Genomic DNA, 22,697 nt, shown 5'->3' with positions numbered 1-22,697 from the left:
TGTCATTTCGTCATTTTTGTCATTTTTGTTTGTCATTTTTGTCATTTTTGTCATTTTTGTTATTTTTGTCATTTTTGTCATTTTTGTCATTTTTGTCATTTTTGTCATTTTTGTCATTTTTGTCATTTTTGTCATTTTTGTCATTTTTGTCATTTTTTTCATTTTTGTCATTTTTGTCATTTTTGTTATTTTTGACATTTATGTCATTTTTGTCGTTTTTGTCATTTTGGTCATTTTTGGTCATTTGAATCATTTTTGTCATTTTTGACATTTTTTTATCATTTTTGTAATTTTTTTCTTTTTTGCCATTTTTGTAATTTTTGTCATTTCTGTCATTTTTGTCATTTTTTTTTTAATTTTGTTCATTTTTCCACTTTGACATTTTCGTCATTCTTGTCATTTTTAGTTAATTTTTGCCATTCTTGCCATTTTTGTCATTTTGATCATTTTGATCATTTTGATCATTTTAGTCATTCTAGTCATTTTTGTCATTTTTGTCATTTTTGTCATTTTTGTCATTTTTGTCATTTTTGTCATTTTTGTCATTTTTGTCATTTTTGTCATTTTTGTCATTTTTGTCATTTTTGTCATTTTTGTCATTTTTGTCATTTTTGTCATTTTTGTCATTTATGTCATTTTTGTCATTTTTGTCATTTTTGTCATTTTTGTCATTTTTGTCATTTTTATCATTTTTGTCATTTTTGTCATTTTTGTCATTTTTGTCATTTATGTCATTTTTGTCATTTTTGTCATTTTTGTCATTTTTGTCATTTTTGTCATTTTTGTCATTTTTGTTATTTTTGTCATTTTGGTCATTTAAGTCATTTTTAAAATTTTTGTCATTTTTGAAATTTTTGAAATTTTTGTCATTTTTGTCATTTTTGTCATTTATGTCATTTTTTTGTCATTTTTGTCATTTTTGTCATTTTCGTCATTTTTATCATTTTTGTCATTTTTGCCATTTTTGTTATTTTTGTCATTTTTGTCATTTTTGTCATTCTTGTCAATTTTGTCATTTTTGTCACTTTTGTCTTTTGTCATTTTTGTCATTTTTGTCATTTTTGTCATTTTTGTCATTTTTGTCATTTTTGTCATTTTTGTCATTTTTGTCATTTTTGTCATTTTTGTCATTTTTGTCATTTTTGTCATTTTTGTCATTTTTGTCAGATTTGTCATTTTTGTCATTTTTGTCACTTTTGTCTTTTGTCATTTTTGTCATTTTTGTCATTTTTGTCATTTCGTCATTTTTGTCATTTTTGTCATTTTTGTTTGTCATTTTTGTTATTTTTGACATTTATGTCATTTTTGTCGTTTTTGTCATTTTGGTCATTTTTGGTCATTTGAATCATTTTTGTCATTTTTGACATTTTTTATCTTTTTTGTAATTTTTTTCTTTTTTGCCATTTTTGTAATTTTTGTCATTTCTGTCCTTTTTGTCATTTTTTTTTAAATTTTGTTCATTTTTCCACTTTTGACATTTTCGTCATTCTTGTCATTTTTAGTTAATTTTTGCCATTCTTGCCATTTTTGTCATTTTGATCATTTTGGTCATTTTAGTCATTCTAGTCATTTTTGTCATTTTTGTTATTTTTGTCGATTTTGTCAATTTTGTCAATTTTGTCAATCTTGTCAATTTTGTCAATTTTGTCAATTTTGTCAATTTTGTCAATTTTGTCATTTTTGTCATTTTTGTGATTTTTGTGATTGTTGTCATTTTTGTCATTTTTGTCATTTTTTGTCATTTTTGGTCATTTTAGTCATTTTTGTCATTTTTAATTTTTGTTTTTTTTTTGGAATTTTAGTAATTTTTTGTCATTTTTCTTTTTTGAAATTTTTTTGTTATTTTTGATAATTTTTCTTTTTTTTGTAATTTTTGTCATTTTTTGTCATTTTTTTCATGTGTCATTTTTGTCGTTTTTACCATTTTTGTCAATTTGTTATTTTCGTAATTTTTGTTATTTTCGTAATTTTTGTCATTTTGATCATTTTTGTCTTTCAGGTCATTTTTGCTATTTTGTTGTTTTTGTCATTCTTGTCAGTTTTGTCATTTTTATCATTTGTCACTATTGTCATTTTTGTCGTTTTTGTTAGTTTTGTCATTTTTGGTTTTTTTGCCATTTTTGATTTTTGTTTTTGTTATGTTTGAAATTTTTGTCATTGGTAATGTTTTTTTTTTTTTTTTGTAATTATAATGTGATTTTTTGTCATATTTTTTTTTTTGAAAATTTTGTCTTTTTTATTTTTTTTTTTAGTCAAAATTAAACCTTCTTTGGTGTTGTCGATAAAAAAAAAAATTCAGGCATCCATAAATTAAACAGTTATAAAGCGTAGGAACCAAATATTTGTATTCCTCTGATTGACAGCTTCATCACAGGAGTTTTGCGACAGCAACAAAAAAAAAGTGGAAACAAAAACAGTTGTAATCCAACTAATTGAATTATCAATCGCATGAAATCGTACTGATTCGACCAGCAAAAACTACGCAGGGCCCAGTGGGAGGCCCCTTAGGAGCATATGTTTACACCCAAATATGGAAGATTCTACCCACTAAACTAGGAGAATCAATACGCACGATAGGTCGCACATACAGAGCAACACCCAGCAGGCATCCCAAGTGACAAGATTTATGCGATTAGCAGCCGGAGGGTGTTGGGTGGATGCTGCTCGCGTTTAACTGCGCCTGCAATCAAACATGGCTGGTGTTTTGCTGTTGATGTTATTGATTAATCAGCAGCCTCCCCACAATTACTATTTAGCTTGACGCGATCGTCGTCGTCGTCGCAATTTCATCAACCGCTTCGCACGAAACACCTCACTAGGCTGCTCCACTTGATTGAGGTGACTTTTTTTGCAGCAAAACTTGAGTTGATGTAATGGAAAAATCAAACAGGCGACGACAAGCCAAAATGGATGGATGGCTTGCGGCTTGGCTTGTTTCAGGCTGGCGGAAAAAAAAGTTAGGAAAAGAGGCCGGCGCGAAAGGGTGAGCGAGAAGAGCGGGAGGGACAAGTGTGATTAGTATAATACTGGGTGATGGTTGGTTCATCAATGAATATGGCGACCGTTGCACTTACTAGAACTGGTATCAAACTGAGGGAGTCTGCCGGTGAAGCTTGATTGCTCAGGGACCACACATACGGTGGTGTTGACGTTAGCTCAAAAGTGTAACTCAAGTAGCTTTGGAAAATACTAGAAAAGGGGTTTTGGAGAGGATTGTGGTCGGTAAGGGAGGGTACATGCACAACATGTCGTCCATACATTGTCGCACGAAAAAGGTAGGCAGCTATATATCACTTAAATACTCTCAATCTCAGGTTATCACAGGAGTCAATACAGGGTTGCTAGTGATTTTTTTTCTTTTTTAAAAACAATTTTGTTCCCGGTTTTCCAGGTAAAGACTTTGATGCCTGAATCGATAGCAAACCGGAGCCAAAGTGAGCTATTAATGCCAAAATAATAGCATAATTTAGTATCTAGACTTTCCTACCCGGGATTTTCCGGTCGGGAATTCCCGGGAATTAGAAAAATTCGGGGATTCCCGAATCCCGGGAAACGCTTTAAAATCCCGGGAATTGCCGAAGCCAGTAAAATGCGCTGAATTACTACAAATTCACACGATCTAAATTGGAAAAATAAATCAGATTGAGCCAGGAAAATGATAGTTCTACCACAGACCATACTGACGGGACACTCGATTTCGTTTGTTGGATAATTTTTCCATCAGTACGCAGTATCGATTCCAGAGTGCGCATCGATCGATTTGAAGAAATGCTATCCCAGCTAGAAAATGACACCCAACTTTAAAAAAAACGTCAATTTCTACGACAAAATCGGGCTAAACAGGTTCATTTTTCAACGAGCCATTTTTTTCAAATTTTGTAGATTCGCAATACCGACGGTAGGCATGGATCGCTTGAACGAACTACGTGACTTAGGCTGATGTCATGCTGAAGCAACTAGCAACGCGACCTACAACGCAACGTTCACACGACTAACCAGCTCTCATTTGATCTCCATGGAAATCGCGCAGACCTGTCATACTGGTCGCTTTGTGTAGCGCGACCAATCTGATGCCAATGTGTTTAGTAGCGCGACTAGTAGGAAATCCAATAGGAACATTGTTTTTTCTCGATTTGAAGCAGTGATTCCGGGTTTTAAGCACAATAGTACGAAGATCTGTCCGAACTTGTGATAATAAACTAAATACTATCTTAATCGGCGAGAAAATTTTCATGAATTCTTAGTTCCGGCAAAAAAAACAAGGAATTTTGTCGGTTCAAATTTCGGCATTCTTGCAATCCGGGTCGTGATTTGATGAGTTTTTGATGGCTCCCGAAAGAAAGGAGACGATTCAAAGCATTATCAGATGTAGAGAAGTGATGATTTGTAGGGAATTTCAAAGTGACAGGTCGCGCCAGCATGACATACCAATGCAATGCAACGCAATCTTATTGGAACGTTGCGTTGCGTTGCGTTGCTAGTTGTTTCAGCATGACATCAGCCTTAGAGAGCGCATACAACTCTTTGCATGTATCTAGTTTTTGTGATTACATGAATCGTATTCAGAACAACGCCCGGACTGATCCAGCATCTTTTTGGTCATACGTAAGAAAACGGAAAGGTGCTCAAGGAGTACCTCAAGTCATCAGATTCAACAACGCAACTGCCGAGACGCCGTACGATGCTGCAAATCTATTCTCGTCATTCTTTCAAAGCGTGCTAAGTAATAACTCAACACCTTTGTCTGAATCATACCTGAGTAGCTTGCAGAGTCGAGATTTCAATCTGAGCCTGCTGAGTTTTTCGCCGAATGACGTTCTTCGTAAGATAGCTGCTTTGGATGAAACGAAAGGACCTGGCCCTGATGGCATTCCGCCTTTCCTGGTCAAAAATTGCGCGGATTTCTTATCGATACCTCTCTCGATTATCTTCAACCAGTCGTTAAAGGAGGGCATTTTTCCCGATGCATGGAAAACTGCATCTATAATTCCAATCCACAAATCTGGAAACATAACCAGGTGGAAAACTATCGCGGGATATCTATTCTGAGTTGTTTTCCGAAATTGTTCGAGAGCCTTGTCTATGATTCACTTTACCAATCTGTACGTCATACTATCTCAGAAAATCAACATGGATTTATGCAACGCAGATCTACGACCACCAACCTCATGACGTACGTTTCTAAGTTAATGAGGAGACTGGACAAACGTCAGCAAGTCGACGCCGTGTATGTTGATTTGAGCAAGGCCTTCGATAAGGTGCCACACGTATTGGCTGTAGAAAAAATGCGTCGTCTAGGTCTTCCTAGTTGGATTTGTAAATGGATCCATTCATATTTGAAAGGCCGAACTGCTTTCGTACGACTCGGTGCAGTGAAATCGACACCATTCGAGATCACATCTGGTGTTCCTCAAGGGAGCCACTTAGGACCATTGATCTTCCTTATTTTCATCAACGACTTAAGCGCCATTCTTGAGTCGGAAAATTTACTTTACGCCGATGATCTTAAAATTTTCCGTACAATTTCATCTCTAGTAGATTGCTGTGCACTTCAAAAGGACATAGATTTTCTTCAGGCTTGGTGTCATCACAACGGTATGGCTCCGAATATTGCCAAATGCACTACCATCTCGTTCACTCGTCAACGAAATCCCATCAACTTTGAATATAAAATGTCAACGATCGTTTTGAGCCGCACATTAGTCGTCGAGGACCTTGGAATCACCCTGGATAGCAAGCTCAATTTTTCACAGCATATCTCCTCAACGATAGCGAAAGGTTTTGCGGTCCTTGGCTTCATTCGTCGAAACACGGAATTCTTTAATGACTTTTATAGTTTGAAAGCTTTGTATTGTGCTCTTGTGCACAGCATTATTGAGTACGGGGTACAAATTATGGCTCCATATCAAGCGGTACATTCGAATAGGATAGAGAGGATACAACGATGCTTTATTAGATATGCTCTACGACAACTACCATGGAACGACTCATCTGACCTCCCGCCTTATGAACAACGCTGCTTGCTACTAAATTTGCCGACGCTGGCATCAAGGCGCGTCTTCCTGCAACGGCTTTTTATTTTCGACATCCTTCATAATAACGTTGATTGCCCAGAACTGTTATCGTTGTTACCGTTCAATGCTCCTGTTAGAACAACTCGATTCCTGGATTTCTTCAGGCTTGCCGTTTGACGAACCCAGTATGGTCAAAACAATCCTTTAGATACATGTTGTGCTCGTTTTAATGAAGAAGTCAGTGATTTCGATTTTAATATTTCCAAGAATGTGTTTAAATCTAGAATAGGATAGCTTTTTAATTGTTTAAATACTGTGAACCATCTGCGAAGATCAATAAATAAATAAATAAATAGTGAAGAATATTTCTCAATTATTTCAATTTTTTGCAGCTAGTTAAAATACTTTGTTTTTGGGTCTGTGGTTTGCTTACTGAATTTTTGAGGCATTAAAAAAGTTTGAAATGTTTTACAATACTAGGTACGACCTTAAATTTCACAATACCATATTGATAAGAATTCGTACGCAGTAGATGAATCAAGATCTTCATGTTGCAATCTTCATTTTAAATTTTTCCCGGGATCCCGGGAATTCCCGGGAAAAGCATCGTCAGATTTCCCGATTCCCGGGAACGCTAAAATGGCCGGGGAATGGACACTCTATTTTTCACGCGAAATCGAAAACAATGACTGTTTACCAATAAATTTTTAAGTTGAAAATTTTGCCTAATTCGAAAAATTCAAGGTTTTCACGCGACCCCCGACCAGAAAAAAAAAATGATTTTTTACCTAAAAGTTTTTAAGTTGAAAATTTTCCCTGGTTAAAAAAATTTAAGGTTTTTCGCGCGACCCCCCGACCAGAAAAAATCGAAAAATGACTGTTTACAAAAAAAAAGTTTCAAGTTGAAATTTTTGCCTGATTCAAAAAAAATTCAAAGTTTTTCAAACGACCCCCGACCAGAAACAATCGAAAAAAAATGACATTTTACCAAAAAAATTTCAAGTTAAAAAGTTTGCCTGATTCAAAAAAATTCAAGGTTCTTCACCTAACCCCCGACAAGAAAAAATCGAAAAAAGGACTTTTTACCAAAAAATTCCAAGTTGAAAATTTTGCCTGATTAAAAAAAATTAAAGTTTTTCACGCGATCGACCAGAAAATTCGAAAAAATGATTTTTTACCAAAAAATTTTCAAGTTAAAAATTTTGCATGATTCAAAAAATTCAAGGTTTTTCAAGCGACCCCCGCCCAGAAAATATTGAAAAATTAACTTATACCAAAAAATTTCAAGGTTTTTCACCTGACCCTCGACCAGAAAAAATCGAAAAAATGACTTTTTACCAGAAAATTTACATGATTTATTGAAAAAATACTGCATTTACTGCAGTGCTATGAATCAGGGTCGTAGGAAGAACCGACTCATGGGGGGGGAGGGGGGGGGGGTGGGTTTGGTGACTTATTTTTATCTTTGATTTTTTGCCCAACAACATACGAACAACAAAAATTAAAACAAATTATGTCTGTAACTATATGATTATTCATTTTAAAGTACTCATAAATAGTTTTCGTACGAAATCGTACCTTGAGAGAAGACACGAATGTCACAATGATGGTAAAGTGTCATTAATAAAATCTTAAGAAAAGTAGCTTTAGAACAGTGGTTCTTAACCTGAAGGGTGAGCTAAATTTTTTTAATGAAACCTCTAGAAACAAAATATAAAATTTACTTTCATTGATTCATTTCATTTTTTAATTTTCTTAAAAATCTAGTAGATCAAAGTTATTTGATTTGAGCATAAAATAAGTTTTTTTAAGGTAGCTTTCAATTTCTTAAAAAAAACTTTTTCTATACTCAAATCAAACAAGCCCAATCTTCTAAACTCTTTTACGAATTCCAAGATTCCAAACTTTGATGAAAATAAATAAAATTTTCCAAAAAAAAAAATTCAGTCAGAGATAAAAAATTTTCGGATCAAATTTGCTTGATGCAAACTTGAACTGAATTTATGATTTAAATTGAAATTTGGATTTAAAAAAACTTCAATATTAATAATGTTAAACAATACTTTGAGAAAATGAATAATTAAGTGCAGATTTTTCAGGCGAAGATCAGGAATATATTTCTTTAACAGGAAATATATTTCATAAAAAATCAATTCCATAATAAAAATTGGAATATTGTTTATCGCCGCGCTTTAATGTAATTTGAATCATCGACGTTTTTCGGCGGATTTTAGAATCAAAAACGTTATTACCAGTTGTCCAGACGTTTCGAGCTACTATGGCTTTGGCTCCTCTTCAGTGGACACTAAAATTATATTTTAAACAATGAATTTTTATCTAAATTTACAATATTTAAAATCTTACAAACTACTGGCCTTCGTCTATACTAGTTTGATTCGGGACATTTTGTTTTGATTTTCGTTTACATTTGTATGTTAGTGTTTGTGTTTGACAAAAAATTGTCACAAACACTAACATAACGTAAGAACTATAATTTTTTTATTGGCCAAATAAATTATAATTTTAGAAATTCATTCAAAATTCAAAAATTCTGTGAAATCTATGAATATTTCAAAATTCTGTGTTCTGTGACACAGATTCTGTGATGAAAATTTGCTCAAAATTCTGTGAAATTACAGATTTTTCTGTAATTTCGGCAACCTTGTTTTGACGCTGTTTCCGAATTTCTAAACGATTTCTGGAATGTACAAAAAATACGATTTCCGAATCTTAACTCCAGATACGAGTTTTATGAGCCAAGTCTTAGAGCCCTCATTTATGAATCTTTTATTCAAATAATGTAGGGCTGGTTTAATCTTAACTCATTATTTCAATTATTTATTTTTAATCTGTGAATGTGAATTTCAAATGATGAATCTGAATCTGAGCTTTCAATTTTGGATCGCCATTTAGAAACTTTGAATGTTTGAATTTTGTGTTAGAATAACTTGTTTGAATATAAAAAAAAATCTTTTCTGTTTGGGAAACTATTGAAAATGCAAGTGGTTTTCGAAAAACATGATTCAAATTTGATATGAAATGCAAAACCGAATTTAAAACCATGATTTCGAAGCAGCTTTTCATTCCTAATTTCATATGATTATTCGAACTGAAAATCAAGATTCCTAAACTTGATACAGAATAAGAAATACGAAAATATGTCGAAATAAAATTTTGATTGTGGGAATATGGAACCAGAACCTCCAAAATGGGATCAACTTAAAATTTAATCTTCAGACCTGAATTTCTATGATGAGGTTGTTAGATTGCCCGGTTTTAATTGGATTGGCCCGGATGCATAATTTGGGAAATATCCGGTCCGACACGGTTGCCCGGATTTTATTGGAAATGCCGAGATTTTGCCTGGGTTTGTTCTCATTTTCAATCTTTAATCATATTTAAGAAAAAAAGTGAATTGTGTTTTTTTCAGTTTTTTTCCATAGATTTTTGATGAACAATTCCTAGGTTCTGACTATAATTGCTCGGACTTTGGTCGTCAATTTTGAAATCAAATACCCGGATTTTGTCAGGTTTTAATATAAAACAGTCCGGATTTGGCCAGCCCGGATACGTGCAGAAAAAATCTAACAACCTTATTCTATGATGAAGTGAGAAAATATTGAAAAATTGTAGAAGAAATTTGAACTTGGGATGGATTTTTGAGGTTTTTGCATTAGTTTTTAGTCCAGATAGATACTCTTGAATATTTTTGCTCTATTATTAAATTTGATTATGAATTTAAAATTTTGCGTCTGGAGTAGAATACTTTGTTTGCTTTTTTGGACCCTCATGGGGGGGGGGGGGGGCGGGTTAACCCCCAAACTGCCCCCCCCCTTTCCTACGGCCATGCTATGAATTATACCAAATGCCAAAAATCTGTACAAATCCTTAACAAATCTTTAAAAATCTGTCATCTGCACTGCACATACAGAATCTGTACCAAAAATTGAGTTAAAAAATCTGTACTTTACTAGATAAATCTGTAAATGTGGCCACCATGACAGAGAGATCTATTGTGGACGCTCCTTTTTTGGTACTCAAAATTAAGTGCTGTTTTGACCGTGGTTAAACCATAGTTCGATTCAGCACTTAGCGAGTTCGGCTGCCTAAACTGTATTTTGAGTAGTTACAATTAAAGGCAGAATTGGAGTTCGGCTGTCGAACTTAGGTTTGAGTATGCCAGTCAGAACTTAGTTTTGCGGCTGCCCAGTCGAACTCAAAGTTGAGGGGTGCCTCTGAAGTGCTGTTCAGAACCAATGCAATTTAATTTTGCGTTTGAAAAAAGGAGCGTTTGGGCAAAGAACACGTGCGGATGTACAATGTACATCACGTGTAGCGTATCGATAGAAGATTCAGCCAGCAGTCGACCAATCGAGCTCGACATGTACACATGCTGGAGCGTATTTCGTTACGTTCACCGTTGTGTAATTGGCTAACGTGCCGTTGTATTGATGCGGAAATTGCGGGTTCAATTCCCGTCAGTAAGCCGTTGTATCTTTTCCGGAAAATTTTTTCTTTCTTCGATATCTCATGTTTCTCTAATATTTTCAATCATCTTTGGAAATGTGATAATTTTTAGCTATTTTTTTTAAATTTTTATCACTGTTTGATCTTAAAAAAAGGTTTACAAATATTTCAACTTTAAAAACATTTTTTTTTGCAAAACAGTGGAATCACTGAAAATCTAAAATGAAAACTGGATCACCGTATGTTGCATCGACCACGAATAAATGAAGGTGAACAGCAGAGATAGAGAGGATTCTGGCTCGGGGGCGGGGCGAAACGGGACACATACTGTCCATTAGACTGAGTCGATTTGGGGTCATTTTTGAATTTCTCAAACCCTGGGGTCTAAAAAGCTTCGTTTTGGTCCAAAACTCATCAATGATTTTTTGCAGAATTTTTAAGTAACGTTTACATGAGTAAATTTGAACTTTTAGGTTTGTATGGGAGAATTGAATATTTTGTACTGAAAAATCAATATCATTTTTGTTTCTTCTGTGGAACCGAGCCTGCTAATGGTTTTTGTGCCAATTTATAAATTTCTTACAGGAAATTTTCCGCTGAACAACTTTGTCGAACATCATAACTTCGTATCTTTTTAGACAGAAAAGTTATAAGCTGTTTAACAGGTGTATGTCTTTTTGGATTGATAAACCATGAATTCAATTGACACCACTGCTTGTGCCCCACGAAGTATGGCATTGAAAGTGGTCTTGCAAGTGGTCTTGCTAGGCACCCAGCAGTGGTGTCAATTTAATTTCTTGTTTATCAATGCCAAAAGACATACACCTGTTAATGAGCTAATAACTTTTTTGTTTAAAAAGATACGAAGTTATGATATTCGACAAAGTTGTTCAGCGGAAAATTTCCTGTAAGAAATTTATAAATTGGCACAAAAACCATTAGCAGGCTCGGTGCCACAGAAGAAACAAAAATGATGTTGATTTTTCAGTACAAAATATTCAATTTTCCCATACAAACCTAAAAGTTCAAATTTACTCATGTAAACGTTACTTAAAAATTCTGCAAAAATCATGGATGAGTTTTGGACCAAAACGAAGCTTTTAAGACCCCAGGGTTTGAGAAATTCCAAAATGACCCCAAATCGACTCAGTCTACTGTCCATCCACACACCCAACACACAACACTAATTGGATCAAGATTGATAAGGCAATCAAGTGCGACAAACCGACGAGCAACCAACCACCTCACTACACTCTTCACTATTTATGCTATATCCATTCTACTGACTGGTCGGTGACTAAAAACGGAAGCCGAAAACTGCCACTAGTAAGAGTCATGTTCGAAAAATCCGCCCCACATGCATAGAGATTGCTGTCTGTTACGGAACTTCTGGAAGATCCCAATGGACGGATAAACGAAGGAAGCGGATGGTGGGGTGGCTTCACGCGTAATCAGATAATAAATACAGGACAAGCAGCCTAAAGCCATCGAAAGAGCAGCGGTGGCGTTTGGCGCTGCGGTTTATCGGTGAAAACAGGAGTGGGTAGAACAAAAAAGGTGGATAAAAATAGAACACCGAACGCTGAGCTCAGGTGTTCAATATTGTTTGGGACATTTTTTTTTTTTTGCGGTTCTGAACCGATCGTAATTAGAACTTTCGAAGCGGCTTCAAAACCACAAGTATCTATATGAAGGTAGCAGCTGGAAGTGGAACACTTCTTATAAATTTTATGAGGTACACTTAACTGGTAACAAAGTTAGCTCAATGGAAAATGAATAAATTTCGAATTAAGTTATAAACTGATTTTAATATATTTTAGCTTAGAGAATTTGTTTCCGTTCGACTAAATCACATGAACTTTAGAGCAAAAAAAACTATAAACCTTCAAAAAGACTCGAAAGACTAAATAAAAATAAATAAATAAATAAATAAATAAATAAATAAATAAATAAATAAATAAATAAATAAATAAATAAATAAATAAATAAATAAGTAAGTAAATAAATAAATAAATAAATAAATAAATAAATAAATCAAGACTTAAAAACTCAGGAATTTGAACAGATTCAAAAGACTGAAAGCCTCAAAAACATCAAAAATTCAAAAACTCGAAAAATTCAAAAGACTTGAAAGAATCAAAATACTCAAAAGTTTTAAAAGACTTAAAAACTCAAGGACTCAAAAAACTTAAAAAATTCAAAAAATTTCAAGACCTAAAATACGCAAAAAACTCAAAAGTTTCAAACGACTCAAAGACCAAACACGTTAAAAAATCACAAAAATTGAAAAAAAAAAAATAAAAAATTGCCAAAATGCAAAAACCATAAACAGTACAAAATTTAGAAAAAACAGACAGTAATCAGACAAATAAGTGAAGCAAACTGACAAAAATGAGACTAGAATAAGAAAAAAACTAAACGAAAATGAGAAAGATAAAAATTGAAACCAAATGGTACAAAAATGTGACTATAAACCAATGAATACGAATGAAACACAAATGTCAAAACCCACGAATGGCAATTCGCGTATTGATGAACGCTGACGGAATAACCAATCGCTAGTGTAGAGTGTAGCTATGTAAGGACCTTAAATACTCTGAGATAGCAAATAAACGATAGTTCTATTCCATCACTGAAAGCTGCGTTGAATACCTCATTTCAACAGGTTTTGGGCCCAGAAACGGTTGGAATGGAAGAAAGGATCAGCACGAGAGAGAGGTACTGTCAAGGCTTATGGTTAGCAAGTGTACCAGCGCCCAGGGCGGAGGAGTTCGATGCCGTCTCGATCTACGCTGCGGATAGTACGAGTTCCGAAGCCGAGATAAATAGGTTTTCTATAAAAAAAAAACTGAAAAACTGACATAAACTAGCCGCAATTTTTTTCCATATAGAATATTTGTAGTCCGGACAACATATTCTATATGTGAGATACAAATTTTAAAGTTGTTTTGATAACTTTTGCAGCAGTTTTCTGTGAATTCTTAAGATGTTTCATACGACGTAATGAAAGCTCACGCGAGAATTGAATATTGTGATTGTCTGACTTTCCACAAATTTGTAAAAATCTAGGATTGCAAATTTAAAAATTTTCAATCGATCTGAAACTTTGGAACTTGATTGACTTTTTTTAGTTAAGTACTAATAGGATATTAAATTTATTCATTCTGTTGTCCCTTCAAGTCGAAGTAAGAGTCGACGGAAACTATCAGCAAAAAATTCAACACATCCGATTAAAACTCCTTCAACTCCAAATCAATTAGTTTAGTAACTAGGTGGGTAGCTAGCATGGTGATGCTATTTCCAGCGCGCGATGAGCCTCAATTTACTTACCTTCACCAATCATTGCACTGCGTCGCACTAGGACTGGAACAACTTCCACCAGTGCCGAAGGCCTTCTTGGTCTCGGTCCGTTTCATCATATCCCTACAACAGGACTCAACCAAGCCTTCCCTTAGGTTGGGCACTTTCGCTCGCACACGTTCTTCCTGCACAAACCAAATTCAAGGATGTTGGTCGACGTCGTCGTCGTTTTGCTTCTTCTTGCGTAGTGCGGTACGTGGAGGAGGTTTGTGGAGCAGTAGCGCGGACAGGTACGGATAGGTGCCAATTTACTAGAAAAATGTGTTTTTCATGGCAGCTTAGTCTCTAGCTAGCTGGCTGGCTAGTAGATTGAGGGGCCAATGTTGTTGGCCTCGTTGTTTGTCCCTCCTTATGTGTTGTGTTGTGTACAGTTTGTGGTTGTACGATATCACTTTTTTCCTTTACTCGAGCACTTCTTCACCAGAATAATTGATACCATGGGTAGGCGTATCTAATCTTTCTCTTCATCGCAGTACATAGGTTATCTTAGCCAGTATTCTAGGCCGTCCAGCTTTGTGGGGGTTTATACACACATCACTTAAGCTAACACTACTGGCGCTTGCTGTTGTTTAGGGAAATCCGGATGTTCTAGAATCAACTACGCCCAAACGATTGGTCCCTTTGGGGTTGAACATTCGTCTCAAGAAACGCTTTGATCGATATCCAAAAGGTAACAAAAAACCAGAATGGTTATTCTTCAACAATTACAACTCTGCGGTTTCGCTTGATGGCCATTTGGCACAATTGGGATTCTTCTATCCTGTCCCCATTTGGCTGACTGAAGCAACAAATGACCTTTGCTCGTAAAAAAACACACCTTCCCCACCACTCACTTCTCTCGCTAAAACCCTGCAGTGATTGGATTTATTTTTCAATCTACACACCCCAACAACGCACCCGAGTCACTTCCGGTCCCATACATTTCGACAGGCTCGCGACGCGGAACACCCAAAATCATCACCAAGCGACGGATATCGTTCCGAAAACTTATGTGTTGCTGTTTTTTTTCCGCTGAACCTTGCCAAATTACACCAATAATAACTAGAACCTACTAGCAGCAGACGTGAAAAAAATCCTACTATAGGTAACCTATCTACCTACAATCATGTCGTTATTCTCCACCCGAACCCCGCGACGACGAATTTTGCTTTGGCTGGCTGGCCGAGAAAATTTCGTGCTGCTGGCTGTGCGACTGCGATAGTTTTTGTAATGTTTTGGCGTTTTGACGTTTCGCTTTCGGGTTCTCTTTCGACTCTCTCTTTTTCCAGGGGCAGCGCTGCAGAGAGAGTTTCTCTCCAATTAGGAGAATGTTTTGATCGTTTTCCCATATTTCCATACAGGTGGATTGGGGTGGACTTTAAATGATGCTCAGTAAGTTTCCTCAAATTTGGAATTTATTTCGAAAGAGCAAGTTAATTCAAATTATTTTTTTTTTAATTCTAAAAAAAAATACTTAAAATCTGTTTATACCTATAAAATTCAAACTTTCAACAACATTTTCCAGTAAAAACAACAGAGAAGGTTTGTGGACACCCCTGATTGTGCAAAATCAAGTCTCTCTTTCCGAGCAAAACGAACACGTGTTAGTTTGTCGGAGTTAGTTTGACTCTCGCGCTGGGTTGCCAGGTGCCCAGATTTGTCTGTAAAACCAAGACTTTTGACCCTTCGTCCAGATATTGATCAGACACAGATTTTGCCCAGATTTTTGCTGAGAGTGCCCAGATTTTACAGATTTTCAAATTGAGTGATGAAACCAATATTTATACATCGGATTTGATCCGTAAGTGCCAGATTAGACTGAAATCTCGCTTGTATTCATTGGTATTTCACCAAGCATTCATTACCAATTCTTTTTTTAAATAAGATCAACATGGTACGTGGTAGGAAACAGTGTTCTCAGCTCGAAAATAACCTGAATACCACAGCACGATACCCACCCCCCCCCTCCCTCGCTCACACGCACCGTCAAATGTCTTGTTAAGTACCAAATTTGTGATCTTCCCTGTGCACAGACAAACACAGACTTTTTTTCAAAATTGCCCAGATTTTTTATCCTCAACACCTGGCATCCCTGACTCTCGCGCTTCACCTCTCTACAGGTGGGTACCCGAGTAAAAATGTACAGCAGAAAAATCGTTTTTATGTGCTGGCTCCGTTGCCACGGAAACCTTGGTTGAAACAAATTGTTAAAACAAACTGCCGCCGCTTGAGAAATGCATTATTGAAAAATTTGAGCTACGATAAACAAGTGTTGTGTCGCGTTGAATCCGGGAAAATGTCCTTCAAAGATGTCCGAGGTAATTTATTTCTAAAGTTAGTGGCGCATTTCTAAACACTCTGTTGTTTGGAAAAGAATTGTTGATACTACATCAGATAGAAAACTAAGAAAAATTGTAATTTGTAAGATTTACACCCTTATTCTCGTTTTCGATCGAATGACATACGTTCGAAAGTTTTGCAATTTTGTATTCTTGTTTTCGTTCGAACGAATGAGAACAGTTCGATCTTTCGAACATCGTTCGAACGAACGAAACTTTGCATTCCCGTTTTCGTTCGAACGTATTTCTTCTATGCGCCGACAAACGCAAGTCTGATACTGCGAATCATGACCGTTTAAAGCAATCAATGAAATTTATTTCCGATTGGGGTGTTCATAATAACGAAACTATTGCGAGTTTAAACCACGAAACTGAATGTTCTTCAAAATAACAAAATTTTAAAGACTAAAGAAATTTTTATTCCAAGTTTTAAATTTCTTTTTAATCTAAATCCTCGGTTATCATTCTTTCACTGGACTGCCAAATGCGCATCTGATGCTGCAAATCCTTGGCATTTGAGGGAAAAGTCTGTGAAATTGGACGGTTATGGAATTGATGTGGTTCGAAATAGTTGTTTTTTTAAAGTTAGATGAGTAATTATTTTTTTATTAAAAAATTTAAAGCACTTTTATTTGAAAGTTCATTATCTTCCAAATCTTCTCTCTTCCTCTCGGCGGGTGACATTTCAAACCGCAGCAGCATTATCACAACCATCACCGGCTGGCATTTCGAATAGCTTCTTGTGCCCAGAATCAACCAGCTCCTGGAAGGGCATCTAGGAAATAGCATTGTTGTCCACTGCACCTGGAGATTGAAACGTTTTAAGGGTCCAGCTTGCTGCTGCTAACGATGACGAAAACGAATCAGTTACATCGGCTCCTATTTTCTGACACCCTCCGCCCTCCACCCTGACACTCGTGGATCTTGACATAAAAAAAAACGCGCACATAGGAAAATTACAAAAAAAAAACACACGAAAATTCTGTTTTCCGTTACGACCGATTAAGATCGATAAAATTTTTCAATAACCAAAACAATTGTTTACAATATATTTTCTGACGAGAAACGTCAAGAAAACAAGAATAGCTTTTTCGAATTCGATCGAAAGTATCCGTTCGAACGAAAGTCAGATACGCCGTAAACCAGAATAAGGGTGTTAATCTTTTTCGTGACATTGGCTGATATGAATAAAGCTCTAGTAACTGCTTTTGCTATTTTCGAGCAGATTTGTGAGTCAAAAACTTCGAATGGCATGCATATTTTTAATCCGGAGCTGGTTGAAAGTAGATGTTCTACTCTGCTTTTTCTCATCTAGTTGAGCAAATGCTTTCAAATTTTGCCATTCTAAAGTTCGAGCTGAGTAAAAGCTATCGAAGCAATTGCCTATTGGCTGATATGAATAATGCTCTAGTAATTGCTTTTGCTATTTTCGAGCAGTTTTGTGAGTCAAATACTTCGAATGGCATGCATATTTTTAATCCAGAGCTGGTTGAATTCCACTCTGCTTTTTCTTATCTAGTTGAGCAAATGCTTTCAAATTTTGCCATTCTAAAGCTCGAGCTAATTAGTAAAAGCTATCGAAGTAATTACTATTTTCTTATTCATACTATTTTATTATTAACTAATCGAAAAAAAAAATCCAATTCGAAACAGTACTTTTCCTGGTTATCACGCTGTAGATATTTTTTTCCTTATTTCCTTTTTTTGGATAACTCTCTAGAGTATGTCTTCTGTAATTCGATCAATCGAATGGAAAAATATAAAAAATGCCTTGATTGATGATTGCCTTGTTAGTTTCATTAGTGGCGTTATACTGCATATAAGAAAGCGCCTGAATTTATACTAGGTATTCGAACAACAATCGGAAGTAATTTTTTTTCGGGTTGAAAAACAGATGCCCGAGGTAGTTGGTTTTAGTTTTCTCACAAACAGAATTTTCTTTGCATTTTCATCACTTCCAATCAGCAGAAGTTTGAATTCTCTTCTATGTGGAAAATTTCCTACAGCGGTAAAAACCTTAATTCGATTAAAAAAATTGTGTCGATTAAAAAAATTGAGAAGAAATTGGAATTGTATTATGAGGAACCTTTTAAATAACTAGTTTTAAAGACAATCCATAACATTAATAAGATTTATGAAACAGTATATATACAATTATGGAATGAAAAATAAAAACAATTATTTAAAAAAAAGGAAATTAAATTTAAATAAGAAAACGGAATAATGTGATAAACGAAATTGAAATTCATAAAAAAGACAATCAAACGATATCGAATTGAGATCTCATTTGAATAACAACAATAGAAAATGATAAATGGTAAAAGTATAAAACATCTCGAGCAGACTTTGATGCCCAAATTGATAGCAACCTGAAACCATAATGAGGTGTCAACAGCAAATTGACAGTATCTTTTACTGTTCAATTTTGCACGAAAACAAAATAAGGCATAATTGAGGTTTCAATTATATTTATTTGACAGCAAGCTGAGACCAAATTTAGGTATCAGCAGCAAACAGTAAGCAAAACTAGGTACAAAGCTCGTTTGAAGTGTGTAAAACCACGCTCTCAAACCACTGGGCTCGCTATACATGGGAATTCTCTTTCTGAGTTTCTCATGTATAGTTAGCTTGATAATTTTGAACCAGCTAAGAGTCTCAATCTTCTATATTGAGTTGCCATAAACGGAAATCTCAAACTGCTATGGTATTTTCCAATAAGAAGTATGCCCATGAAAGCTCAATCCTCATTTGAAGTAGGTATATCTTGGATTTCAATTTAAAGGTTCAATCCACTATTAAAGTTTTCTTCACGCTATGAAGTCTCAATCAACCTTCTTTTTTAAACCTACAGCAATTTCAATCCCATGTTACTATTTCTAAAAAGCAGAATTCTCCCAAAATCATTAGACTTCAGATTAAAGATCTTAAATGCAAAGTTTCATAGGACTCCTCAGGGCAGTCATTTAGGTCCCGTTGTCTTTGTTATATACACATGAACGATGAACAAGAGCTTCCATTTCCAAACGCACCTCCACCCCCTCCCCCCCCCCCCCCTTTGTTGCCACGTGGAATGTGAACGGCCCTTTTTTAGGAATTTTATCGTAACGCCATTAATTGCTACAGTTAAACTTGGAAGTTGAGGTTGAAATTTCTCAAAATTTTCGAAAGGATTGTTAACAATTTCATTACTATTGCAGACCTCTCCGAGCACCTTAAACTACTGGGCTACCCGAACAACATCCCAATATCGGTCCTCAACACCCCGTACGGTGGCCCGGAAAGCTTCAAGGCCTATTCGGATATCCTCAGGTGGTTGGTAGGTCGTCTAGAACCGAATCTAACATTGGCCGGGGGAACCCGATCTGAGCAGGATCGTATTTTGTTCGTCCGTTGCGCCACCGAATTTCTCGTGACCAAGTCCAGCATCAAACTAAACCCCCGGAAGTTGTACGCGAGTTCGGCCGCTGCCGCTAAAGAGTTGCTCAAGGTGACCTCCCTGTTGATTGCCTCCCCGAAGGTTACCGGAAGTGAAGATGAAACGGTGAACTCGCACGTGGAGATCGACCTTTCCGATAAGATGGACGACCTGAAGAAGGTTCGCGGATTGTCATCGGAGCTGACTAATCGTGGAGCCGCGCTGTACGATCTGCTGAAGAAGGAACTAGTCAATAGGGAAACGAGGACATTGCAGTCCAATCGACCATTGGAACTGGTTCACGTCGAGAAGGTTATTAAAACTGCCATCGGTTCGTTGGACGGGAAGTTGACGAATTCTAAAACGACCTTGGCAAGCTTGAAGGCCGAGAACTCAAATCTGTCGTCGAAGATTCAACGGAAAGCGTCTGAGCTGGAGCGTTCGAAGCAGCGACTGCAAGCGCTTCAGAAAGTTCGGCCGGCTTATTTGGAGGAGTTTGAAAAGTTGGAGATCGAGTTGAAGGGTCTGTACGAGCAGTACATCATACGAATACGCTGCGTAGATGCGTTGAAGTCGGCGTTGATCATCAAGAACCGAACTCCGACGCCGACTTCTCCGATCGCGAAAATGGTGGATAGCAGCATGACGATCTTGCCGGAGGGTCTGATGGATTCGGATGACGAAAACGACGATGATGACGTGGACGATTTCGATGATCGGGAAGATGTGAAGCTGAAGACGGATAAGAGGGTTTTGAGGAGTGAGTTGCTAAATCGGGATCGTGGGTCGACGCGGTTTCGAACTAGGAGTAGCCATCATGTAGATCAGGGAAGTGGGCCGTCGGCCATCAGTGGATTGGATCGTGTGCGGATGATTGGAGGCATGAACGACGATTTGGGGCCGTTGGACAGTTCACTAGGGAGCTCGGCAGATTCCGAGAGTGATCTGGAGATGGGCGGCAATGGCTGTAAGTAAAATTTATTGATCACTGCGAATTTTAATTCTAAGTGAAAGCACTGTGAAAGTTAATAGTCCGCTAAAGGAACTATAAATTCTTAAATCCTGATTACAATTCTAAGCTGACTTCCAGATAACTAAATCTCGCACCCGAGCGCGATTTATATACCTCCGGACCAAGTGTATTAATTTTGACGAAAATTATAGGCAAGGGATATAAAATTTTCTCAGTGAGGAAAGAGAGGGGACAAAGTGTCGCGCATCAGATTATTCACGTTTCGGCACCAAAAAAGTGAAAGTCAGCCTAAAGACTGCATTGTTTTCATAGTGTTGTGAACTTTGACGTCACTTTTACTGTTCTGAACGTTGTCTTTACATTAGATTTTTTTTGTTAACAGACTGACGCCCTGTCAATTTCCTTTTTCAAGATGGCAATTGCGTTATTTCACAGATTAACATTCCCGGAGATATAATCACTGCACTGCACCCGAGTATAAGCTCATGGTCAGATGAAGAATACTTATCAATCTCTTGTAAATAAAACTGTCTTACAATTTTCCATTAAAAACTAAATCAACTAAGTCAAATTCCCTTGTTACGGGATGTGATATTCAATAAACGCCATGAAAACAATTATTCATACAGATTTCATTTCAACTTTGTTTATTGCAGTGATTGATCAGCTAAGATCCGAAGACGACGACGACGAGGACGAGGAGGAGGAGGACGAAGCCGATGTGCTCGCCAAACTTACCCGGGAAAATTCGACCCGCAATCGGAGCGCCAAGCTGCACCAGGACCATCAGAGCGATGAAGATTTTTAAAGTTTTCTCTTCAGCTATGTCTTTAAAAAGGTGTTTTCTTTACCGATAATTTATTAATTTATTTAAAACATAATTGAAACAATGTACAATAGGAGAAGGTTTTCTATTATATGGTACAAGATCTTATAGAAAGTTGGAGTCAAGTGTGATTAGTGTGTTTCGTGGAAGTGTTCGTGAGTCACTTTAAAACTTAGTTTGAGCAGTGTTTGTTTTTGTCCCAATTACAGTTAACTTACGCGCTAATGAAACTTTTTTGTTATTCGTTTTTTAAGAGTAGATAATTTGGAAATTTTTGATTGCGTTGCTGCAAAACTTTAAAATAACGTTTGCTTATATTTTTACATAAAATACATAATCGGATAGACATTGTAGGAGGATTTAATGTTTTCACCGAACTTCCAGTTTCGATTTAGAAAACTGTCAACAACAGCTCGGTTGACACTGAGACCGGTTATGTTGACATCTTAGAAATTTGGAGTAACAGACATGTCCACGTTAGTTCACAGTTTCAAATAATTAAGACTAAACGTTTGATTGGACGTAGAAGTCAAGTTGAGAACTTCTGGTTAATGCCTCTGTTTATGTCTTGAAACGTTCTAGTGGTTTGTTGAAGCCTCCGATAAAACCATGATGAGTTTTTATTATCAGTGTTGACCAAATGCAATCTGTAGAAATGGCTGATCAAAACAATCACATCTCCCCCCCATCCGTTCGTTTATATGTGCATGTCATTGTACCGCTCGAAGTGATGTCGATGATCTATCAGCATCAAATCGTGGTGATACGTCAGCGGAGGAGCCTGTCTGGGATCGTTGATCCGTTCGCCATTTGGTGGATGCTCTAATGGTGGCATTTGGCCCCCTGTTGTGCTCACAATACTGCCACTATTGTTTAGCTTTTCCTCTTCCTTAGCCAGATAGCTGTCGGCAATGTCCCGATCCAGTCCGGTGTAGGTGAAAGTTTTCTCCTTTTCCTGCTGTTGATGATACTGTTGCTGCTGCTGTTGTTGTTGTTGATGGTGATGGTGCATTTCACTCCGTTGCCGATGGTGGTGCTGCTGTTGTTGTTGATGCTGCTGAATCTCCTCCATCGTCAACGTTTGATCCGGATTGGTCCGTATCGATCGTCTCCGGTTGGCTACTCGTGCTAGGTGGGCCTCCAGCAGTGCACTCTCCGGGTACATAGGCGGTGGATAGGGGGAAACCCCGGGTGGCATCAGGTTCGGAGGATACATCATAGGAGGGGGAGGACCCGGATACATCGGCATCATTGGCGGAAACTAAAACAAAAAAAGGTTCAAGGTGAATGACTTAGTGAAATCGTAACTAATTTTATTAAGGTT

General features: G+C 36.6%; 3 protein-coding genes across 8 annotated transcripts in view; 1 reads left to right on the top strand and 2 right to left on the bottom strand.

The window, feature by feature from the left end:
* The window catches only part of LOC129740417 (adenylate cyclase type 9), a 99,908-nt gene extending 84,889 nt beyond the window's left edge, over positions 1–15,019 (bottom strand). For 4 of the 5 annotated variants that reach the window (XM_055732078.1, XM_055732079.1, XM_055732080.1 and 1 more), the window contains exon 1: positions 13,812–15,019. The gene's annotated coding sequence lies outside the window, so the exon portion shown is untranslated. The remainder of the gene's footprint in view (positions 1–13,811) is intronic. The other variant, XM_055732083.1, reaches the window with a different exon arrangement.
* Positions 15,020–16,004: 985 nt separating this feature from the next.
* LOC129742981 (clusterin-associated protein 1) lies at positions 16,005–21,710 on the top strand. The gene is made up of 3 exons (XM_055734928.1): positions 16,005–16,138; positions 19,357–20,541; positions 21,204–21,710. Exons 1-3 carry the CDS (start codon positions 16,117–16,119, stop codon positions 21,353–21,355), a joined length of 1,359 nt encoding a protein of 452 aa, XP_055590903.1. The 5' UTR covers positions 16,005–16,116; the 3' UTR covers positions 21,356–21,710.
* The window catches only part of LOC129742950 (uncharacterized), a 97,896-nt gene continuing 96,587 nt past the window's right edge, over positions 21,389–22,697 (bottom strand). For both annotated transcript variants that reach the window (XM_055734890.1, XM_055734896.1), the window contains exon 6: positions 21,389–22,634. In XM_055734890.1, coding sequence (XP_055590865.1) covers positions 22,071–22,634 — 564 coding nt within the window. In that variant the 3' untranslated portion in view covers positions 21,389–22,070. The remainder of the gene's footprint in view (positions 22,635–22,697) is intronic.

The sequence above is a fragment of the Uranotaenia lowii genome, chromosome 1 (assembly GCF_029784155.1).
Source record: "Uranotaenia lowii strain MFRU-FL chromosome 1, ASM2978415v1, whole genome shotgun sequence".
In the NCBI taxonomy this organism is placed as follows: Eukaryota; Metazoa; Arthropoda; class Insecta; order Diptera; family Culicidae; genus Uranotaenia; species Uranotaenia lowii.
This window is presented reverse-complemented; position numbering and strand designations above follow the sequence as displayed.

What these genes read in the sequence shown, in the direction of transcription:
- LOC129742981 (XM_055734928.1), top strand. Translation starts at nt 16,117, where the DNA reads ATGTCCTTCAAAGATGTCCGAG. An exon ending in GTCCTTCAAAGATGTCCGAG is followed by an intron (nt 16,139 to 19,356) that starts GTAATTTATTTC and finishes TTACTATTGCAG; the next exon opens with ACCTCTCCGAGCACCTTAAA. An exon ending in GGAGATGGGCGGCAATGGCT is followed by an intron (nt 20,542 to 21,203) that starts GTAAGTAAAATT and finishes TGTTTATTGCAG; the next exon opens with TGATTGATCAGCTAAGATCC.